Source organism: Pongo abelii, chromosome 5, assembly GCF_028885655.2.
Source record: "Pongo abelii isolate AG06213 chromosome 5, NHGRI_mPonAbe1-v2.0_pri, whole genome shotgun sequence".
NCBI classification, from domain to species: Eukaryota; Metazoa; Chordata; class Mammalia; order Primates; family Hominidae; genus Pongo; species Pongo abelii.
The window spans coordinates 76664944-76687914 of NC_071990.2; the positions used below are offsets into that span (position 1 = coordinate 76664944).

At 37.4% G+C, this 22971-nt stretch overlaps 1 protein-coding gene across 2 annotated transcripts in view; it reads right to left on the bottom strand.

Annotated features, from left to right (window-relative positions):
• IMPG1 (interphotoreceptor matrix proteoglycan 1) overlaps positions 1 to 22153 on the bottom strand; it is a 161307-nt gene extending 139154 nt beyond the window's left edge. For both annotated transcript variants that reach the window (XM_009242015.4, XM_002817076.5), the window contains exon 1: positions 21916 to 22153. In XM_009242015.4, the coding sequence (XP_009240290.4) occupies positions 21916 to 21982 (67 nt within the window). In that variant the 5' untranslated portion in view covers positions 21983 to 22153. The remainder of the gene's footprint in view (positions 1 to 21915) is intronic.
• Between the last annotated feature and the right edge of the window lie 818 nt (positions 22154 to 22971).

Genomic DNA, 22971 nt, shown 5'->3' on the forward strand with positions numbered 1-22971 from the left:
GAGACATGTAGCAGTGGGGACTGGGGTGCTTGTGCACCAGAGGTTGGGATGTGCAGTGGGGAAGAGATTCAAATCTGCTTGTGAGGTGTGGTTATGTAGTAGTCATGTAGTGCTTCCTAAAAGTGGGGCTTAAATTGCATACCAAAAAGAGAATATAAGCACCTTGGCTAGACAGCCTAGTATGCTATTTCGTAACAAATTTAAAAGATAAAATACTCATTTTGCTTCAATTTCTTTTTATTATTTCAGTTAAAGATTTCTTTCAAAATAATGTTCTTCTGTTTTTAAATTTAAAAAGTAATGTTGCAGTCTGCTTAGTCCCTAGTTCAGCTAAGTCTGAGCTCTTGTCCCACGACCAAGAAGAATAAGGCATGTGGACACCAGAGAGTTAACAGAATATGATTTACTAGGCAAAAGGGAAGCTCTCAGCAAAGAGAAGGGACTTGAATGCAGGTTGCCAGAAATGGGGCTGAATTCTGAGTCTTTTATGTGGCAAAGACAAAGGAGTCTTCTGTGGGTTCTGTCCAAATGGGAGGGGTAAAATTCCCTCTTAAGGGTATTGCATTTGCACATGCTGGGGTTGACCAGAAGGACTCCATCTTGGTTATTACTCATGAGTGCCTAAGTGAAACCCATGGGTGGAGGCGGTGGCTAAAACCACAATGCTAATGTCATGTTAATGACATTATAATGAGCTGGGCTAAATTAAGGACATTTAAGGTGATTTATTGCACTTGAGCCTAAGTTGGGACAGTCTCTTCTGAGCAACATCCTGGCACAAGGGGAAGTTGTTAACCACATATCTTCCTATTAGCTGCAGAGGCAGTGTGGGTGCTATCCTGTGGTTGTGCCTGTGAACATTGCCCTCCTCTACCCTTCTTCTGATACCCTCTCTCTCTATTTGACTAACCAGGACCTAATTGTCTCCTATCCTAGTAGTACATAGTTATTTCAGAACATTTAAAACGATGGAAGTATGATGAAGAAAATAAAAATCACCCAGAAATAAAATTGCTGGCATATTCACATATATTTTTTTAATTTTTTGTTTGTACATTATTTATGTACCTATGTGTTTCAAAATTGAGATAATATTGTTTGTAAAATTTTTAATATAACATTGTGTCATCTTTCCAAGTCATACTAGTCTTTGAAAACTTTTACTTTAAATAGCTGCATGTTATAAACTTTAATAATCATTTAGATTGTTTCTATCTTTTTCTAAATAAAAGTGTGCTTCAGTAAAAATAAAATAAAATAAAATAATAAAATAAAATAGGGTTGTGTTTGTTTTCATTGTTTGATTTGGTTTGGTTTCTTTGCCAGTGAATTTTGTGAGTCCCTAGCATATTTTGGACATTAACCCTTTACAAGATACATGGTTTGCAAATATTTTCTCCCAATCCATAGGCTGCCTTTTCATTTTGGGAAGGTCTTATGGAAATTGGTTGTAAATGGAGTTAAAGTCATAGGTAGATAGAAATAACATTAGCAAAGACATGAATTCATTTTACTCTCCGAAACAAAGAGAGTAAGTGTTTGGATAAACTCAGAGAAACTTTGAAGTAGAAAGAAGAAACTTCAAATGAAGTCAAATGACTTCTATTTTCTCAGTGAGTAGAAGGAGGTGATAATAGTAACAGTGGTAGTTGCTACAGCCATCTTAGGAGTTAGCATTTATTGAGCATCTTTGTAGCAGATACCTTGTTAAAAACTTTAGCTCTTTGAGGCAGACATGGCTATTATTATTTTTATTTTATAGGCAAGAAAACCATAAGGCGGAGTAATATTTGAGATTGAACAATTTGCCAATGTAACAAAATTAGTACGTGACAGAGCTGTTCTGTGCAGAATGAAGTTCTGTGCAAGACTTACAGCTTCTGCTCTTAACTACATTGTTATCACTGCTTCTGTGAATGAAGGGAAATTTTGCTGCAGGCTCAACGGGAGAGGGAAGTTTTGGAAATCTGGCTAGGGGACTAGTTTAGGGAATCAGATATAAATATGACTGTGGAATAGCTTGTAGAGCCTAGCTAACTTTATAGTGCAGGAACTTGTTTCGTGGAAACACTTGAGTTTCTCTAATAAAACTTGTAGGCTCAGGAATGAGAGTAGAAAAAGCAAAAGCTAAGTTTTCCTAGTGTGAGATTAACAAAGGCGATGGGACAGAGGTCAAAGAGCAAGATTTCTATTGTACCACCAAGAAGACTGTTGAGAGTGGTTCAGTGGCAAACTATAGGACTTAGGATTTATGTGAGTCTATTGAGGCCTGGAAAAGGCAGAAGAATTGGACAAAATGGCAGAGGCTGAGGGACTGATGTTTTGATAATAGGATCAGATCCAATAGAAAGAAGGCAGGGAAATTATTGAAAAGGGGGTGTTTCAGAATCTTATATCTCCAGAGGCTGAAAAGACTGCAAATCTGGAGGTGAAATTTCAGTGTTTTGAGAGTGGGGTGGGGGGAGTGGTATTTTTGAGGGGGGTGGTTTTGAAGAGATTTTCCCATTGTGTCAAGTTACACCCATTAAGCAATGTCCTGTGTTTAGATACATAACACACTGTTAAATAAGCTACTTACTACTAAACTTAGACTTTAGTCACGGGCATTTAAAATGACACTATCAATAAACAACTCCAGTTCTTTGAGGAGTTCAAGATGTTACACCTTTTTTTTAATGAAAAATAGAAACCCTAAGATAGGTTCCTCCATTTCTAGCACAGAGCTGAAGGATCTGACCAGCTATTCTGAGATCAGTTATGAAAACAGACGTTAGAAATGGCCCAGAACCAGCAGTCATCTGGTGGTGTTAGCAGAGAAAAGTTGGCTTTTGAGTTAATAGTAAAAACCACACTAAGTCCTCTCATCATATTATAGTGGATTGATTATTATTAATAGATTAAGTAGACATAAGATAAAACTGGATACAGGTCACATCCCAACTTTGGTTCTAACCCTCTCACCTCAAATGATTTCAGAAATATTACTTAGCACTCTCTGCCTTAGGTTTCCAACCACAAATGAACGCAAATTAGTTTGAACTTTTATTTAAAAAGATATGTTAATCTAAATGATTGTTAACATAATTACTGTCCGCAAAGTGTTTTGATCAGGTCTAAACTGATCTGGGTACAATGGGTTAATAATAGTGTTATAGTATTTCATAGTTCAACTTAATTAAATGTATCATTTGCTTGTTTATAAATGCAGCAGGAAGCTTAAGACAGACAAATTAGTTCTACATGTGTTATTTTCTTCATGTCATTAAAATATTTCTGAAGCAGAAACTTTTCACTAATTTTGAGGTTCTGACTTTTCTCCACAAAATTTCTTTTGGTTTAGTTTTCCTTAACTCTTCTCCTGGGGGCAATTAAGAAAATAGATGCTGGCTATGGTGAAGAGAATTAAGATGGCTGAATGAAGAAAATGAAGTCGGAATGAATTAAGATGACTTTACAAAGGCACACAGAAAGACATTGTTTGCTCAAAAATGACTGAATGTAAATGGGAAAATATTTATTGACTGAATACAACCGTATGCTTTGAGGCGGCATTGCTGTTCTGTAGCTCTTTCATATTCTTCTTACATTCCCTATGGCTGGAAGAGAGGAGCAATAGAGGGAGAATATTCTCAGTAAATAATTACAGTGGAACATTCTCAGTAAATAATTACAGTGGCACATTCTGCTGCTAGTTCAGAGCTTGACAGCAGCATTTCCATATATGAATTCTCATTACCAGGGCTGTGCCAATCAACCTCATCAACTCATTGTGAGATAAGCTTGGAGGTTGCCTTGGACTCAAAGCAGAGTGCACCCTCCTCCTTTATTACAGGTTTCATCTGCCTTGGTGCTCTTGTTTTGTGAGGCTGAAATCCTAGCCTTGGATGAAATGATCTTCTTAGACAGAGAACTTAGGTCGAGTGGTTGCTGAAAACTGTCCACCGTGGAAGATTAAAACTCACATTTTGGTCAGAGTTCTTCTTTTCTTTCAGCAAATTGCTTTGTGTTTTTCTAAGGCTTGGTATCAAAAGTTCCTTCCCCATGACTGCAGAGGTTTTTTCTACCCTTAAGCAAGAAGGGGTGGTGTGGATGGAGACCTCAGTTACCCCTGAGTGTGATACTTTATAATATAGTGAGGAGGTCCAGACTTTTAGAATGGTCATTACAACATGTATTCTCAATTAAAATATAAGCCTAGAGACCATTGTGAAAAATAAACTTTCTTGCTTCAGATGAATTATTTTAAAACAGAATATGTGAAAATGATAGTGGCACCAAAGGTATAGAGAATCTGAATTTCCAGACATAATTAGTATGCAAATGCAGCTGATGTTCAAGTGCATTTGAAGGTGGTTGCGTTCTCATGATTAACAGAAATGGCTAAGAAAGTAGTAGGTCATTTCAGCCCTGTTTAATTAGCTCTCACATGCAATAGTCCCTCAGTGACACAAGCATAAAGGGGCCACAAGGCAGCAAGTGTTTTTTATTACTAAAGCAAATATATAATCTAATAAATGGTTTCAGGTGTGCTGCCACAGATTGTTCTTTTGTACATGAAGTATCTTCAATTTACATAGTTTCAACTTTAAGGACATCCTCTCAGATGCAATTGAACAAGAAAGTCTGTCTGGGACCTTTGAATGACACTGACCTGAGACTAGCACAGATGAACAAAGTATAGGGGCTGTACAGTTAATGTGCCTACCATTAGGCAGCTATCTCCGGTATGTTCTCTGTTAATGAAACCACAATGAAGCCAAATGCCTTTTGTGTAATTTCATGAAATGAGAGCATACACCAATAGTAAAGGGTTGGCAAGAAGTGGAGTGTCTTAAAATGCAAATTCCCTGATATTTCACAGCTACTAAAATAATTATCCTATCTTGGTGAACTAATAATAACTTAGTTAAAGGTTTCATTTAGTATAACCAAATGTAATGCAAAAGACGCATACTAAGATAAACATTATTTCCATTTTAGGACTTGCCAAGGGTAAATTTTCTTTTTTCTCTTTCTCTTATACATTGAATGTTACAAGCAATTAAATGAAATTATTTATGTGAAATGGAAAAGTAAGAACATAAAAGCAGTGATGCCACATATCAGATGCAACTGATATTTCCATTATGAACCTCAAAGAAAGGAGCCTTGGTGTCTTCATGAAGTAATTGTTCTTTGAGCTCTTCAACTGTCTTTTGTTGTGCTAAAACAATTTTATTTAATGAATGTTTTGAAATCAAAGCTATCTCACGTTATGTGTCTGTGAAAAACTACATTCAGAATCGGCAAAGCTTAAAAGAAGCCTTTTGAAATATTGACATGTCTTTAAATCATTGTATATTCTGTATCTAGCACAGTATTGGGTATATGGTAAGCATTCTGAAGAATCAAATTGGTAAAAAGTCATCTAAGGGCATAAAAAAACTTTTGAGAAACAATTTGGCAATATGAATCAAATACCATAAAGCTGTTTACATTGCTTTGACTCAATAATTTTACTTCAGTGAATTTATGCTGAGTCTTAAATACTGAGGCTTAGGTGCAAAGCTCTTTATTGCAATGTTATTTGCCATAAAAAATAATTAGTAACAATTAGTTTTCTTTTGTTGAATATTTAGATAAAGCAAATCTGGACACATTTACTGAAAGAAACATTATGCAGCCAATAAAATGATGCTTGTCAAAATTAGATGGCAATGTGGAACATTTATATGACGTAATAAAACTACAAAAAGGCTGATATAAAATTTGTGTGTGGTAGAACTGCAATTATGTAAAAATTAAATACACATACCTAGAAAAAGTAGTGCTAGCATAGGCTGTGTTTGGATGGAACCGCTATTGGTAATTTTCATCTCTTATTTTTTCAAAACTACGCATCTTTTAAAATGAAACATTGAACTTAGCTAAACACCAAATCATTATGCTTAGCAGCTAGTTGTGTTGAATTGAACCTTTCTTTTCTCTCCCCAAACAATTTTCTATGTAAATACACTCATGGTGGTTAATTGGTTACAAATAAGAAACCAGTTGGCTGAGGTAAAAACTTTAATTAATATAGACCTCGCTAATTGAAGATTAACATATATTCACAGATCTAACACATCTAAGATTCTTATGAAATAAAAAGCCCTAAATAAGTAGCAAGTTAGGTTTTTTTTTTTTTCCCCCTATATGGCTAACTGGAGACAATGGATGCCAGTTCTCCTTAGAAAGAAGACTTGCGGAAGATCTCCTGGGGAGGAGCCAAGATGGCTGAATAGGAACAGCTCTGGTCTACAGCTCCCAGCGCGAGCGACGCAGAAGACGGGTGATTTCTGCATTTCCATCTGAGGTACCGCGTTCATCTCACTAGGGAGTGCCAGACAATGGGCGCAGGTCAGTGGGTGAGCGCACCGTGTGCCAGCCGAAGCAGGGGCGAGGCATTGCCTCACTCGGGAAGTGCAAGGGGTCAGGGAGTTCCCTTTCCAGGGGTGACAGACGGCACCTGGAAAATCGGGCCACTCCCACCCGAATACTGTGCTTTTCCGACGGGCTTAGGAAACGGTGCCCCAGGAGAGTATAGCCCGCACCTGGCTCAGAGGGTCCTACGCCCATGGAGTCTCGCTGATTGCTAGCACAGCAGTCTGAGATCAAACAGCAAGTCCGCAGCGAGGCTGGGGGAGGGGCGCCCGCCATTGCCCAGGCTCGCTTAGGTAAACAAAGCAGCCTGGAAGCTTCAACTGGGTGGAGCCCACCACAGCTCAAGGAGGCCTTCCTGCCTCTGTAGGCTCCACCTCTGGGGGCAGGGCACAGACAAACAAAAAGACAGCAGTAACCTCTGCAGACTTAAATGTCCCTGTCTGACAGCTTTGAGGAGAGCAGTGGTTCTCCCAGCATGCAGCTGGAGATCTGAGAACGGGCTGACTGCCTCCTCAAGTGGGTCCCTGACCCCTGACCCCCAAGCAGCCTAACTGGGAGGCACCCCCCAGCAGGGGCAGACTGACACCTCACACGGCCGGCCAGGTACTCCAACAGACCTGCAGCTGAGGGTCCTGTCTGTTAGAAGGAAAACTAACAGAAAGGACATCCACACCAAAAACCCATCTGTACATCACCATCATCAAAGACCAAAAGTAGATAAAACCACAAAGATGGGGAAAAAACAGAGCAGAAAAACTGGAAACTCTAAAAAGCAGAGTACCTCTCCTCCTCCAAAGGAATGCAGTTCCTCACCAGCAATGGAACAAAGCTGGACGGAGAATGACTTTGACGAGCTAAGAGAAGAAGGCTTCAGACGATCAAATTACTCCGAGCTACGGGAGGATATTCAAACCAAAGGCAAAGAAGTTGAAAACTTTGAAAAAAATTTAGAAGAATGTATAACTAGAATAACCAATACAGAGAAGTGCTTAAAGGAGCTGATGGAGCTGAAAACCAAGGCTTGAGAATTACGTGAAGAATGCAGAAGCCTCAGGAGCCGATGCGATCAAATGGAAGAAAGGGTATCAGCCCTGGAAGATGAAATGAATGAAATGAAGCGAGAAGGGAAGTTTAGAGAAAAAAGAATAAAAAGAAACGAGCAAAGCCTCCAAGAAATGTGGGACTATGTGAAAAGACCAAATCTACGTCTGACTGGTGTACCTGAAAGTGACGGGGAGAATGGAACCAAGTTGGAAAACACTCTGCAGGATATTATCCAGGAGAACTTCCCCAATCTAGCAAGGCAGGCCAACATTCAGATTCAGGAAATACAGAGAATGCCACAAAGATACTCCTCGAGAAGAGCAACTCCAAGACACATAATTGTCAGATTCACCAAAGTTGAAATGAAGGAAAAAATGTTAAGGGCAGCCAGAGAGAAAGGACGGGTTACCATCAAAGGGAAGCCCATCAGACTAACAGCGGATCTCTCGGCAGAAACCCTGCAAGCCAGAAGAGAGTGGGGGCCAATTTTCAACATTCTTAAAGAAAAGAATTTTCAACCCAGAATTTCATATCCTGCCAAACTAAGCTTCATAAGTGAAGGAGAAATAAAATACTTTACAGACAAGCAAATGCTGAGAGATTTTGTCACCACCAGGCCTGCCCTAAAAGAGCTCCTGAAGGAAGCGCTAAACATGGAAAGGCACAACCGGTACCAGCCACTGCAAAATCATACCGAAATGTAAAGACCATTGAGACTAGGAAGAGACTGCATCAACTAACGAGCAAAATAACCAGCTAACATCATAATGACAGGATCAGATTCACACATAACAATATTAACTTTAAATGTAAATGGACTAAATGCTCCAATTAAAAGACACAGACTGGCAAATTGGATAAAGACTCAAGACCCATCAGTGTGCTGTATTCAGGAAACCCATCTCATGTGCTGAGACACACATAGGCTCAGAATAAAAGGATGGAGGAAGATCTACCAAGCAAATGGAAAACAAAAAAAGGCAGGGGTTGCAATCCTAGTCTCTGATAAAACAGACTTTAAACCAACAAAGATCAAAAGAGACAAAGAAGGCCATTACATAATGGTAAAGGGATTAATTCAACAAGAAGAGCTAACTATCCTAAATATATATGCACCCAATACAGGAGCACCCAGATTCATAAAGCAAGTCCTGAGTGACCTACAAAGAGACTTAGACTCCCACACATTAATAATGGGAGACTTTAACACCCCACTGTCAACATTAGACAGATCAACGAGACAGAAAGTCAACAAGGATACCCAGGAATTGAACTCAGCTCTGCACCAAGCAGACCTAATAGACATCTACAGAACTCTCCACCCCAAATCAACAGAATATACATTTTTTTCAGCACCACACCACACCTATTCCAAAATTGACCATATACTTGGAAGTAAAGCTCTCCTCAATAAATGTAAAAGAACAGAAATTATAACAAACTATCTCTCAGATCACAGTGCAATCAAGTTAGAACTCAGGATTAAGAATCTCACTCAAAACCGCTCAACTACGTGGAAACTGAACAACCTGCTCCTGAATGACTACTGGGTACATAACAAAATGAAGGCAGAAATAAAGATGTTCTTTGAAACCAACGAGAACCAAGACACAACATACCAGAATCTCTGGGATGCATTCAAAGCAGTGTGTAGAGGGAAATTTATAGCACTAAATGCCCACAAGAGAAAGCAGGAAAGATCCAAAATTGACACCCTAACATCACAATTAAAAGAACTAGAAAAGCAAGAGCAAACACATTCAAAAGCTAGCAGAAGGCAAGAAATAACTAAAATCAGAGCAGAACTGAAGGAAATAGAGACAAAAAAACCCTTCAAAAAATCAATGAATCCAGGAGCTGGTTTTTTGAAAGGATCAACAAAATTGATAGACCGCTAGCAAGATTAATAAAGAAAAAAAGAGAGAAGAATCAAATAGATGCAATAAAAAATGATAAAGGGGATATCACCACCGATCCTACAGAAATACAAACTACCATCAGAGAATACTACAAACACCTCTATGCAAATAAACTAGAAAATCTAGAAGAAATGGATAAATTCCTCAACACATACAGCCTCCCAAGACTAAACCAGGAAGAAGTTGAATCTCTGAATAGACCAATAACAGGAGGTGAAATTGTGGCAATAATCAATAGCTTACCAACCAAAAAAAGTCCAGGACCAGATGGGTTCACAGCCGAATTCTACCAGAGGTACAAGGAGGAGCTGGTACCATTCCTTCTGAAACTATTCCAATCAATAGAAAAAGAGGGAATCCTCCCTAACTCATTTTATGAGGCCAGCATCATCCTGATACCAAAGCCTGGCAGAGACACAACAAAAAAAGAGAATTTTAGACCAATATCCTTGATGAACATTGATGCAAAAATCCTCAATAAAATACTGGCAAACAGAATCCAGCAGCACATCAAAAAGCTTATCCACCATGATCAAGTGGGCTTCATCCCTGGGATGCAAGGCTGGTTCAATATACGCAAATCAATAAATGTAATCCAGCATATAAACAGAACCAAAGTCAAAAACCACATGATTATCTCAATAGATGCAGAAAAGGCCTTTGACAAAATTCAACAACCCTTCATGCTAAAAACTCTCAATAAATTAGGTATTGATGGGTCGTATCTCAAAATAATAAGAGCTATTTATGACAAACCCACAGCCAATATCATACTGAATGGGCAAAAACTGGAAGCATTCCCTTTGAAAACTGGCACAAGACAGGGATGCCCTCTCTCACCACTTCTATTCAACATAGTGTTGGAAGTTCTGGCCAGGGCAATTAGGCAAGAGAAGGAAATCAAGGGTATTCAATTAGGAAAAGAGGAAGTCAAATTGTCCCTGTTTGCAGATGACATGATAGTATATCTAGAAAACCCCAGTGTCTCAGCCCAAAATCTCCTTAAGCTGATAAGCAACTTCAGCAAAGTCTCAGGATACAAAATCAATGTACAAAAATCACAAGCATTCTTATACATCAATAACAGACAAACAGAGAGCCAAATCATGAGTGAACTCCCATTCACAATTGCTTCAAAGAGAATAAAATACCTAGGAATCCAACTTACTAGGGATGTGAAGGACCTCTTCAAGGAGAACTACAAACCACTGCTCAAGGAAATAAAAGAGGATACAAACAAATGGAAGAACATTCCATGCTCATGGGTAGGAAGAATCAATATCATGAAAATGGCCATCCTTCCCAAGATAATTTACAGATTCAATGCCATCCCCATCAAGTTACCAATGACTTTCTTCACAGAATTGGAAAAAACTACTTTAAAGTTCATATGGAACCAAAAAAGAGCCTGCATCGCCAAGTCAATCCTAAGCCAAAAGAACAAAGCTGGAGGCATCACACTACCTGACTTCAAACTATACTACAAGGCTACAGTAACCAAAACAGCATGGTACTGGTACCAAAACAGAGATATAGATCAATGGAACAGAACAGAGCCGTCAGAAATAATGCCACATATGTACAACTATCTGATCTTTGACAAACCTGACAAAAACAAGAAATGGGGAAAGGATTCCCTATTTAATAAATGGTGCTGGGAAAACTGGCTAGCCATATGCAGAAAGCTGAAACTGGATCCCTTCCTTACGCCTTATACAAAAATCAATTCAAGATGGATTAAAGACTTAAATGTTAGACCTAAAACCATAAAAACCCTAGAAGAAAACCTAGGCATTACCATTCAGGACATAGGCATGGGCAAGGACTTCATGTCTAAAACACCAAAAGCAATGGCAACAAAAGCCAAAATTGACAAATGGGATCTAATTAAACTAAAGAGCTTCTGCACAGCAAAGGAAACTACCATCAGAGTGAACAGGCAGCCTACAAAATGGGAGAAAATTTTCACAACCTACTCGTCTGACAAAGGGCTAATATCCAGAATCTACAATGAACTCCAACAAATTTACAAGAAAAAAACAAACAACCCCATCAAAAAGTGGGCAAAGGATATGAACAGACACTTCTCAAAAGAAGACATTTATGCAGCCAAAAAACACATGAAAAAATGCTCACCATCACTGGCCATCAGAGAAATGCAAATCAAAACCACAATGAGATACCATCTCACACCAGTTAGGATGGCAATCATTAAAAAGTCAGGAAACAACAGGTGCTGGAGAGGATGTGGAGAAATAGGAACACTTTTACACTGTTGGTGGGACTGTAAACTAGTTCAACCCTTGTGGAAGTCAGTGTGGTGATTCCTCAGGGATCTAGAACTAGAAATTCCATTTGACCCAGCCATCCCATTACTGGGTATATACCCAAAGGACTATAAATCATGCTGCTATAAAGACACATGCACACGTATGTTTATTGCAGCATTATTCACAATAGCAAAGACTTGGAACCAACCCAAATGTCCAACAATGATAGACTGGATTAAGAAAATGTGGCACATATACACCATGGAATACTATGCAGCCATCAAAAATGATGAGTTCATGTCCTTTGTAGGGACATGGATGAAATTGGAAATCATCATTCTCAGTAAACTATCGCAAGAACAAAAAACCAAACACCGCATATTCTCACTCATAGGTGGGAATTGAACAATGAGAACACATGGACACAGGAAGGGGAACATCACACTTCGGGGACTGTTGTGGGGTGGGGGGAGGCGGGAGGGATAGCATTGGGAGATATACCTAATGCTAGATGACAAGTTGGTGGGTGCAGCGCACCAGCATGGCACATGTATACATATGTAACTTACCTGCATGTTGCGCACATGTACCATAGAGCCTAAAGTATAATAATAATAATAATAATAATAATAATAATAATAATAATAATAAAGAAAAAAAAAAAAAGAAAGAAGACTTGCGGTGGCTTGTGCCTGTAATCCCAGCACTTTGAGAGGCCGAGGTGGGTGGATTATTTGAGGTCAGGAGTTCGAGACCAGCCTGACCAACGTGGTGAAACGCTGCCTCTACTGAAAATACAAAAATTAGCCAGGCATGGTGGCAGGCACCTGTAGTCACAGCTACTCGGGAGGCTGAGGCAGGCAAATAGCTTGAACACAGGAGGCAGAGGTTATAGTGAGCTGAGATGGTGCCACTGCATTCCAGCCTGGGTGACAAAGTGAGACTCCATCTCAAAAAAAATAATAAAATAAATAAAATAAAATAAATTAAATTAAAATGAAATAAGAAAGAAAAAGAAAGAAGACTCAAAGTTACAGCTGAATAATTTTACACAGAATTTCAAGAGGAAAGTGCTGGAGCCTAGTGGAGAACTCACCAGAAGAAACTAGGGCACAGGAAAAGAAGGAAGCAAGAGGTTGTTAGAGATGAAACCCAGAGGGGCTTGGTAGTTCATGAAAAGGATTCGCGGGAGTGTTTTTGTTTCTCCTTGCCCTGGTGGCCCATCCTTGGTATCTGAAATGTCAGAGAGCTCCTCTGTCCTCATGAACCCAAACACTGGTGTGGGCAGTGATTTGGTGAATTCTTGAGGGCATTGCACTAGTTTACCAGCATGTACAGGGTTGCTTGTCCTCCTCCTCTACCCATACTGCAGTGGCTGCATCCATTGAATGACTGAGTTCTGCCCAGGAAATCTCAGCCCTTGTGTTTCCACATTGCCAATCCCTCACAGGCATTCCCCAGCATCTGCTAAAATTGCAGCAGCCACATAGAGCTGGGTGACTCCAAGGGAGCTGCAGTATTCCTCTTGTTCCAGCCCTCAGGGAGTGCTGCTCCTAAAGGAAAAGAGAGTGCAGTGCACCAAGGGAGCACCCCTTTGGACAAAGGAACCCAGAGTGTGTGCTTTCTGGTGCTCAAGAGCTTCCCGCTTATGGACTGAGAGTAACTGCACTGCTTCCAGAGGAGATGTGGGTGTAGTGTTCAGCCCTATGGGGAAGAGTATGTTTCCACCCCAGCAGTCAGGTAGCATCAGTGCTGAGGCACAGGAATGGAGAGGGGGACTACTCATCTCCCTACCCCACCCACTGTTGTGGATACAGTTGTGGCTGCTCTTCCTGAAGGTTACAACATGTGTAACCTTGCTATAATGAAGGACAGACATTCTAGGGGTAGAATGGAGGACAGCCTTTTCAGGGCTATTAGGGATGACTAGAATAAACTCCCAGAATGGAGGACAGCCATTCTAGGGCTATTAGGAATTACTGCATCCCTGCTGGCTATGTGCCTACCAGGCTGGGGCTTGCAGGAAAGGTGAAGTGCCTCCTCTTCTCTACATGGAGTGGCAGTGTTCCTGTTGCATAGAACAGGGCTGAGAGAGGAGGTTCTGGACCACAGACATTTTAGTGGAGAGCCGTGGGGCAACCATTTTTTTTTTTTTTAATGGCTGTTGGCTAAATTGGAGTTTGGAGATAGGCAGTGGTGTCTGTACAATCTGAGTGTCCTGAGAGCTGGGCCAGGAATGTGACAGGGAAGAAGACTGTGTTTCTGCCTGCCCAGGCCATGGAGCTGAGGAAGCTCCCTCTCCTCACTGGGGAGACCTCAGCACATTTCACCAGGAGCTTCCCTTGCCACCTCTGTTAGGGCTCGTTTGTGCCTGCCATTGGGGTATCTAAGGGTGGGCTTGGCAGTCCAGCTCCACACAGCATTGTCTCTCATTTAGGTGCTGAGGGAGCTCAGGCCACCATGCATTCCATAGATCAGCCCATTGCCTGGGACAATGGAGAACCTCTCCTGGTAAACAAAGATCAAGCATATATACCTATCACCTTCTGCTTCAGCTGGCTCTTACCAGTAAGTAAGTACTACCTGCTGGCCTGGAGATGGAACTGCACAACCTAATACACAATCTGCTGACACAAGTGCACAGTGCTGGCTTCCTGAGACCTCTGCCATATTGGCATCATAGGAGACAATGAACTTGCTCACATGCCTAGCACAAAGGCTACCTATAACTAAGGAACTTAAATAGAGTCATTGCCAGTGAAAGCACCCAGAACCAAAGCCAAAAGACTATTTTTCTCCCTTTAGGGTATAACTATAATGTATATACAACGTACATTATATGTATATGTTGTATATAATGTATATACAACATACATTATAGTTACATCCTGAAGGGGAAAAAATCCTGTCCAAATGCAAATAAATTCAAAAACAAAAGAAGAGGTAGTTTATGCAGATAAGAAGAATCTCTGTGAAGCTCTGGTGAAAAAACAGGGAGTTACAGGATCCCCAAAGATTACACTAACTCTCCCACAATGGATCTTAACCAAAATGAAATCTTTGAAATACCAGATAAAGAAGTCAAAATATTGATTTTAAAGAAGTTTAATGAGCTCTAAGAGAAAGTTGAAAACAAATACAAAGTAATCAGAAAAGCAATTCAAGATATGAATAAGAAATTTACTAAAGAGATAAATACTTAAAATAAAAAACCTGATAGAATGTCTGCAAATAAAAAATTCATTGAAGGAATTACAAAATGCTGTAAAAAGTTTTAACAATAGACTAGACCAAGTGAAAGAAAGAATATCAGAGCTTGAAGGCAGGTTTTTGAATTAACCCAGTCAAACAAGAATAAAAAAATTTTAAAAAGGACAAAGCCTTCATGAAGTGGGGGATTATGTAAAACATCCAAACCTATATGTAATAGATATTTCTGAGGGATAATAAGAAGTAAAAAGATTGGAAAATATAATTTAGGAAATTGAGGAAAACTTCCCTAATTTTACTAGAAATTTAGACATCCAGTTATAAGAGGCTCAGAGAACTCCAAAAACATGTCGCAAAAGGAACTTCACAGAGATATATAGTCATCAGATTATCCAAAGTCAGTGTGAAGAAAAAAATCCTAAAATCAGCAAGAGAAAAGCATCTAATCACCTTTAAGGGAAATCTCATAGTATTAGCAGCAGACTTCTCAGCAGAAACCTTAAAAACAGAAGAGACTGAGGTCCTATTTTCAGACTGCATAAAGAAAAACTGTCAACCATAAATTTTGTACCCTGACAAACTAAGTTTCATAATGAAGGGGAAATAAAGTCTTTCCCAGACAAGCACATGCTAAGAAAATGTGTCACCTCTAGACCACCCCTACGAGAAATGCTCAAGGGAATTTTAAATATGGAAATGAAAAAACAATATTTTCCATCATAAAAATAAACATAAATATAATACAGGTGTTATAAAAGTACACAATTGAGACTACAAAGCAATTAGGTAACAGTTAACAGTATAACAGAAAGAAAACTCCACATATTAATATTAACCTTGAAAGTAAATGAATTAAATGCTCCACTTAAATGATAAAAATTGGTGAAATGGATTAAAAAACAAGGTCCAATGATACACTGCTTATAAAAAACTTACCTAATTGGTAAAACACTCATAGACTGAAGCTAAAGGGTAGAAAAAAATTCTACGTAAACAGAAACCAAAAGTGGGAAGGAGTAGCTATACTTACACAAAATAAAATAGACACTAAATCAACAGCAGTAAAAAGAGACAAAGCAGGTCATTATATAATGATAATGGGATCAATTTGACAAGAAAATATAACATTTCTAACTATATATGCCCTCAAAACCAGATTCATAAAACAAATTCTACTAGACCTAACAAAAGAGATAGACAGCAATACAATAATATTGGGGGCCTTTAACATTCCACTGGTAACAGTAGACAGCTCATTGACACAGAAAATCGACAAATAAACAGTGGACTTAAATTGTATTGTAGACCAAATGGACCTAACAGACATTTATAGAACATTCTACTTAACAACTGCAGAATATACATTCTTCTCATTAGTGCTTGGAATATTTTCCAAGAAAAACCATATGTCAGACCACAAAACAAGAATCAATAAATTTAAATAAATTGAAATTATATCAAGTATCTTCTCAGAGCATAGTGGAATAAAACTAGAAATCAATCCCAAGAGGAACTCAAAACAAGTAAGTACATGGAGAGAAACAACCTACTCCTGAGTGACCCCTGGGTCAATGACAAAATTAACATGGAAATTAAAGAAAAATTGATACTTATGAAAACAGAGACACAACATACCTCTGGGATACAGCCAAAGCAGTGCTAAGAGAGAAGTTTATAGTGTTTTATGCTTACATGAAAAGATACAAAGATCACAAATTAACAACCTAATGTCACACCACAAGGAACTAGAAAAATAGAAACAAATCACACCCAAAGGTAGAAGAAGTAAATAGATAACAAACACCAAAGGAGAACTAAATGAAATGGAGACTGAAAAAAAAAATAAAAAGCATCAATGAAATAAAAAGTTGATTCTTCAAAAAGCTAAAGAATATTGAAAGACTGCCAGCTAGATTAACCAAGAAAAAAGCAAGAAAATTCATATAAGCACAATCACAAATGAAAAAGGCAACATTACTACTGATACCACAGAAATACAAAAGATCATCAAAAACTTCTGTGAGCATCTCTACCCTCATAAACTTGAAAACCGAGAGGAAACGGATAGATTCCTGGAGACATACAACTTCTCAAGGTTGAACCAGGAAGAAATAGAAATCCTGAATAGAACAATAATGAATAGTGAGGTTGAACCAGTAATAAGAAAATCTCCTAAGAAATAAGAGCCCAGGACCAGGTAGATTTACAGCTGATTTCTACCAGACATACAAAAAAGAATGGGTACCAATCTTACTGAAACTATTTCAAAAAATCAAGGAGGAGGGAATCCTCCTTAGCTCATTCTATGAAGCCGGTGTCACCCTGATACCAAAGCCAGGCAAGGACACAACAAAAAAAGAAAACTAAAGACCAATATCCCTGATTAACACAGATGCAAAAATCCTCAACAAAATAGTAACAAATCGAATCCAACAGCACAAGAAAAAGACAATAACCATAATCAGATGAGCTTGATTCCAGGGATGCAAAGATGGTTCAGCATATACAAATCAATAAATGTGATTCACCACATAAATAGGATTAAAAACAAAAACTATACGATCATCTCTATAGACACAGAAAAAGCATTTGATTAAATATAGCATCACTTCACAATAAAAGCCATCAAGAAACTAGACATAGAAGGAACATACCTCAAAATAATTAAAGCCGTATATGACAGACCCACAGCTGACTTCGTACTGAATGGGGGAATATTTGAAAGCATACCCCTAAGAAATGGAACAAGACAAGGATGCCCACTTTAACCACTCCTATTCAACATAGTACTGGAAGTCCTAGCCAGAGTAATCAGGCAAGAGAAAGAAATAAAAGGAATCCGAATTGGAAAAGAAGGAGTCGAATTATCTGTTTGCTGCTGATGATATGATCTTATACGTAGAAAATCCTAAAGGCTCTTCCAAAAGACTCCTAGATTTGGTAGATGAACTCAGTAAAGGTTTGGGATACAAAATCAGCATATAATATCAGTAGCATTTCTATACACCAATAATGATCTACAAGGAGACTTACAGAACACTGCTGAAAGAAATCAGAGGTGACACAAACAAATGGAAAATCATTTGATGGTAATGGATTGGAAGAATCAATATTTTTAAAATGACCATACTTTTTTTTTTTTTTTTTTTTTTTTTTTTGGTGACAGAGTCTTGCCCTGTTACCCAGGCTGGAGTACAGTGGCATGATCTCAGCTTACTGCAATTTCCACCCCTGTTGAGTTCAAGTGATTTTCCTGCCTCAGCCTCCCAAGTACCTGGGATTATAGGCACCCACCACCATGCCTTGCTAATTTTTATATTTTTAGTATAGGTGGGGTTTCACCATGTCGGCCAGGCTGGTCTTGAACTCCTGACCTCAAGAGATCCGCCCACCTCAGCCTCCCAAAGTGCTGGGATTACAAGCATGAGCCAACGCACCAGGAAATGGCCATACTTCTTAAAACAATCTCCGAATTCAGTGCAATCCTATCAAAATATCAATGCTATTTTTCACAGAATTAGAAAAAACAATACTAATATTCATATGGAAACAAAAAAAAGCTCATATAGAAAAAACAACAAAAGAACAAAGCTAGAGGCATCACATTCATATTATACTACAAGGCTATAGTAATCAAAACAGCATGGTACTGATATAAAAAGATATATATGGAATGGAACAGAGTAGAGAACCCACATAGCTACAACCAGTTCATCTTTGACATAGTCGACAAAACTATACACTGGGGAAAGAAGATACTATTCAATACTGGGAAAATTGGATAGCCATATGGAGAAGATTTAAACTGGACCAATATCCCTCACTGTATATAAAAATTAGCTCAATATAGATAAAAGACTTAAACATGAGACCTTAAAACTCTAAACATTATAAACGGAAACGTAGGAAAAACTCTTCTGGACATTAGCCTACACAAAGAATTTGTTACTGAGGCCTCAAAAGCAAATGTAACAAAACCAAAAACAGACAAATGGGACTTAATTAAAGTAAAATGCTTGTGCACAGTAAAAGAAGTATTCAACAGAGTAAATAGATATCACACAAAATGGAAGAAAATATTTGCAAATTATGTACCTAACAAACGGCTAATATTCAGAATCTATAAGGAACGCAAACAACTCAACAAGAAAAAACTAAATAATTTCATGAAGAAGTGGCCAAAGAAGATTTCTCAAATAACTAAAAACAGAACTACCATTTGACCCAGCAATCCCATTACTGGGTTTATATCCAAAAGAAAATAAATCATTCTACCAAAAAGACACATACACTTGCAAGTTCATCACAGCACTATTCACAACAGCAAAGACATGGAATCAACCTAGGTGCCCATCATTGGTGGATTGGAAAAAAATGTGGTATATATACACCATAAAATACTTTGCAGCCATAAAAAAAACCAAAAATGCAATCATGTCTTTTATAACAACATGAATAAAGCTGGAGACCATTATCCTAAGTAAATTAATGCAGGAACAGAAAACCCAATACTGCATGTTCTCACTTATAAGTGGGAGCTAAACACTGGGTCCCTATGGACATAAAGATGGCAACCATAGACACTTGGGACTACTAGAGGGAAGAGAGCAAGAAGGAGACAAGAGTTGAAAGTCTTCCTCTTCAGTACTGTGCTAAGTACCTGCATGATGGGGTCAATTGTACCCCAAAACTCAGCATCATGCAATATACCTATGTAATTAACCTGCACATGTATGCCCTGTATCTAAAATAAAAGGTAAAATTATTTTAAAAAATTAACAAAGAACATGAACAGATATTTTGCAAAAGGAGACATACAAATGGCCAACAAGCATATGAAAGAAAGCTCAATGTCACGAATCTCAGAGGAATGCAAATTAAAACCACATTGAGATACTATCTCACATAAGTCAGAATGGCTACTTCTCAAAAGTCAAAAAATAACAGATGTGGAGAACAGTAAATGCTTATGCACTGTTGGCAGAAATGTAAATTAGTACGACCTCTATGGAAAACAATATGGAGATTTACCTAAGAACCAAAAATAGAACTACCCTTTGATCCAGCAATCTCACTGCTGGGTATCTACCCAAGGGAAAATAAATCATTATATCAGAAAGATACCTGCATTTGAATATTTATTGCAGCACTATTACCAATAGCAAAGATATGGAATCAACCCTAGTGAACATTAATGAATGAATGAATAAAGAAAATATGGTTATATATTAATGGAATGCTACTCAGCCAAAAAAATGAATGAAATAATGTCTTTTGCAGCAACCTGGATGGAACTGGAGGCCACTCTCTTAAGTGAAATAACTAAGAAACAGAAAGTCAAATATCACATGGTCTCATTTATAAGTGGGAGCTAAATAATGTGTACACAAGAAAGACATACAGAGTGGAACAATAGACACTGGGCACTCAAAAAGATGAGAGAGTGGAAGGGGAATGAGGGATGAAAAATTACCTAATGAGTACAATGTACCCTATTCAGGTGATGGTTACACTAAAGCCCAGATTTCACCAGTGTGCAATATATGGGTGTAACAAAACTGCACTTGTACTCCCTAAATTTATATTTTAAAAAAAAAGTAACATGTTAGGATTTTTTATTATGCAATTATTGGACATTGTTTCCTAGAAGTAAGCATATAACAAATGGCAGTTTTTTTGATAAGCTTATTTCATTTCACTTCCTATATGTATATTACATATATTAAATTATATGTATATGTAATACATTATAATTATATATATAATTATAAATAATTATATGACATAATTATATGACATATAATTGTTACATATAAAAATATATAATTATATATTTGGAATTGTGTATAATAGCTGATATGCAATATATGAAAATAGAAAAATCGTTAAATTAACAGAAGTAATGTAACAAAAAATTTAACACAGCTGAATTGCTTGATCAAGTCTATGAAATAGTCAAATTGGTTTACTTCATCAGATTCAGTTCAGAATATACCCAAATCTCATTATTTATTTCTAATTAAAATGATTTTATAAATGTAAATATTTATATATAATTGATAATGTAATGAAAAAGAAAATAAATTTTGCTTCTTTCACGATTGTTTATAGGTGACAAAACATGAAGAAATCTTTTCCAGAGATTTTTTTCTCCCTCCAAATGCAATCACTGAGAAGTTTCATATAAAATAACTGATGGAATCACAGTTATTTTGTGACTTACACATGCAATGACTATTAATTTTACTTTTTCATGGATATTCCAAACCAATATTTTAGTTAAAATGTTTATCGTCGTGAAGCTATGTCATTCTTAAAGAAAATCTTAACCTTATTGACTTCAAATGTCTTAAAAAGATTGAGTATATTATAATAGGTAGGCTTACCCTTATATAAAAAAGTCAAACTTTCTCCAACAGGTTTTTTTTTCTTTTTTAAAACACACATTATTTTTCTTAAAACATCCTGTTTGTGGCTTATTTTAATTTCATATTCAGATGCAGATTTGCCATAAGAACATACATTGCCTAGTTCTTTTATGTGTATAACTTCAAAAACAACCAAATTTCGAAACTGGTTGTCATCATGAACCCTGAAGATGAAGAATACTTGCTATTTTCTAAGGGAAAGCAACTCAAGATTTCATTGCGAGAAGGTAAGAAATACTTACCTTTTTTTGTCTGACCATAAATGACTTAAAACATTAATTTTATCTTTAGGTTTTATTTGTTGAATTTCGGTGGATAAATGGAGTTAGTTTCACGGATCTACTAATGTTATTTGCATTAATAATAAGAATTTTCAATGAATGTTTTAGAACAGCAAATAGGATGCATTCATCTCTCCTATTTTGTTAATATTCACTGCCCTTAAGATCATGTAGTAAATATTAAATCAAGTGAAAATCATTTCTGATAGCTAATTATTCTATCAATCAAGCAATATTTATTTAAGGCCTACTATATACTAGCCCGTGAGATAAATTGGTAGCCTTGTTGGTTCTAAATATTCACTTCTATCAGTAGATTTTATAGATAAGCAATTTAAAAATAAACTTTTAAGTAACTTACCTTTGGTTCCTTGAACTTGGAGAAAAATCCAAAAAACAAAAATAGCTCTTCTAGTTTCCAAATACATTCTGGCTTTTGTGCATTGGTAATTCTGATAATCACAGAACAACCTCAAATCTCATTAAAAAGTAACAGAAATGTGAAAAATAATTATATATTGATACCAGATGATTGAGGATAACCTTCTTGGTTTACCTTTATGAGGGTGTTAATTTATGAAGAACATGTAGCAGTGTCTGTTTCTGGAATAATCTGCTTGTCTTTCCCTCAGGTGTAATCTCTGCTTAAGGGCCAGCTGGAGGAACCTTTATCTCATTAACCTTCTGGAGGAGCAGCTGTCAGCCTAGCTCCAGGACCCTGAATGCCATTATAAATAAGTGTCTACAGACACAGTTTTTTCTTAGTTATTCACCTGTTACAGTGACACAGAGAGCCAGGGGAAGTCCTGACAAACAGAGAATAAGGCTGACAGTTAGGGTCAGATGTTTTCTAAAATGACATGTACAAGAAACATCCATTAAAAGAGCTTAATTGCTATCCTTGAAAGTATATGGTTATCCAATATGTATTAGTCTCCGCAGATAGCGAAACTGTCTCCATTCTCTTCTATGTTCTGCTTTATAAATTGCTTTTGATTTGGAATTACATACAGGTGGCTTTTTTGATTTAAGTCTGGTTTTAATGTTTAAAATCTGTATGCACTGAGTTTAGGAGGTCAAATACTTTTTTTCTACAAAGTTTGTAAGAAAAAATTGTGTCTTTCTTCTACCCATGCCTTCTTTCAAAGGGGAGTCATTTTTACTTCATCAAGCTAATTCTTCTAGTAGTCTCATTTGCACTTCTAAATAACATGCCTCTATTACTATTTTGGAGGTTTTCGCTTTTAGGTATTATCAAATAATGGATATTGAGAATAACTTTACTTCCACACACACCCTTTCTACTCATCATAAACATCTTTCCATCTTTCTTCATCAGTATTATTGTAATTTCAGTTTTTGAATATTTGATTTTATATTATTTTGACTGTATACATGCTACATATTGCTGAGTCAT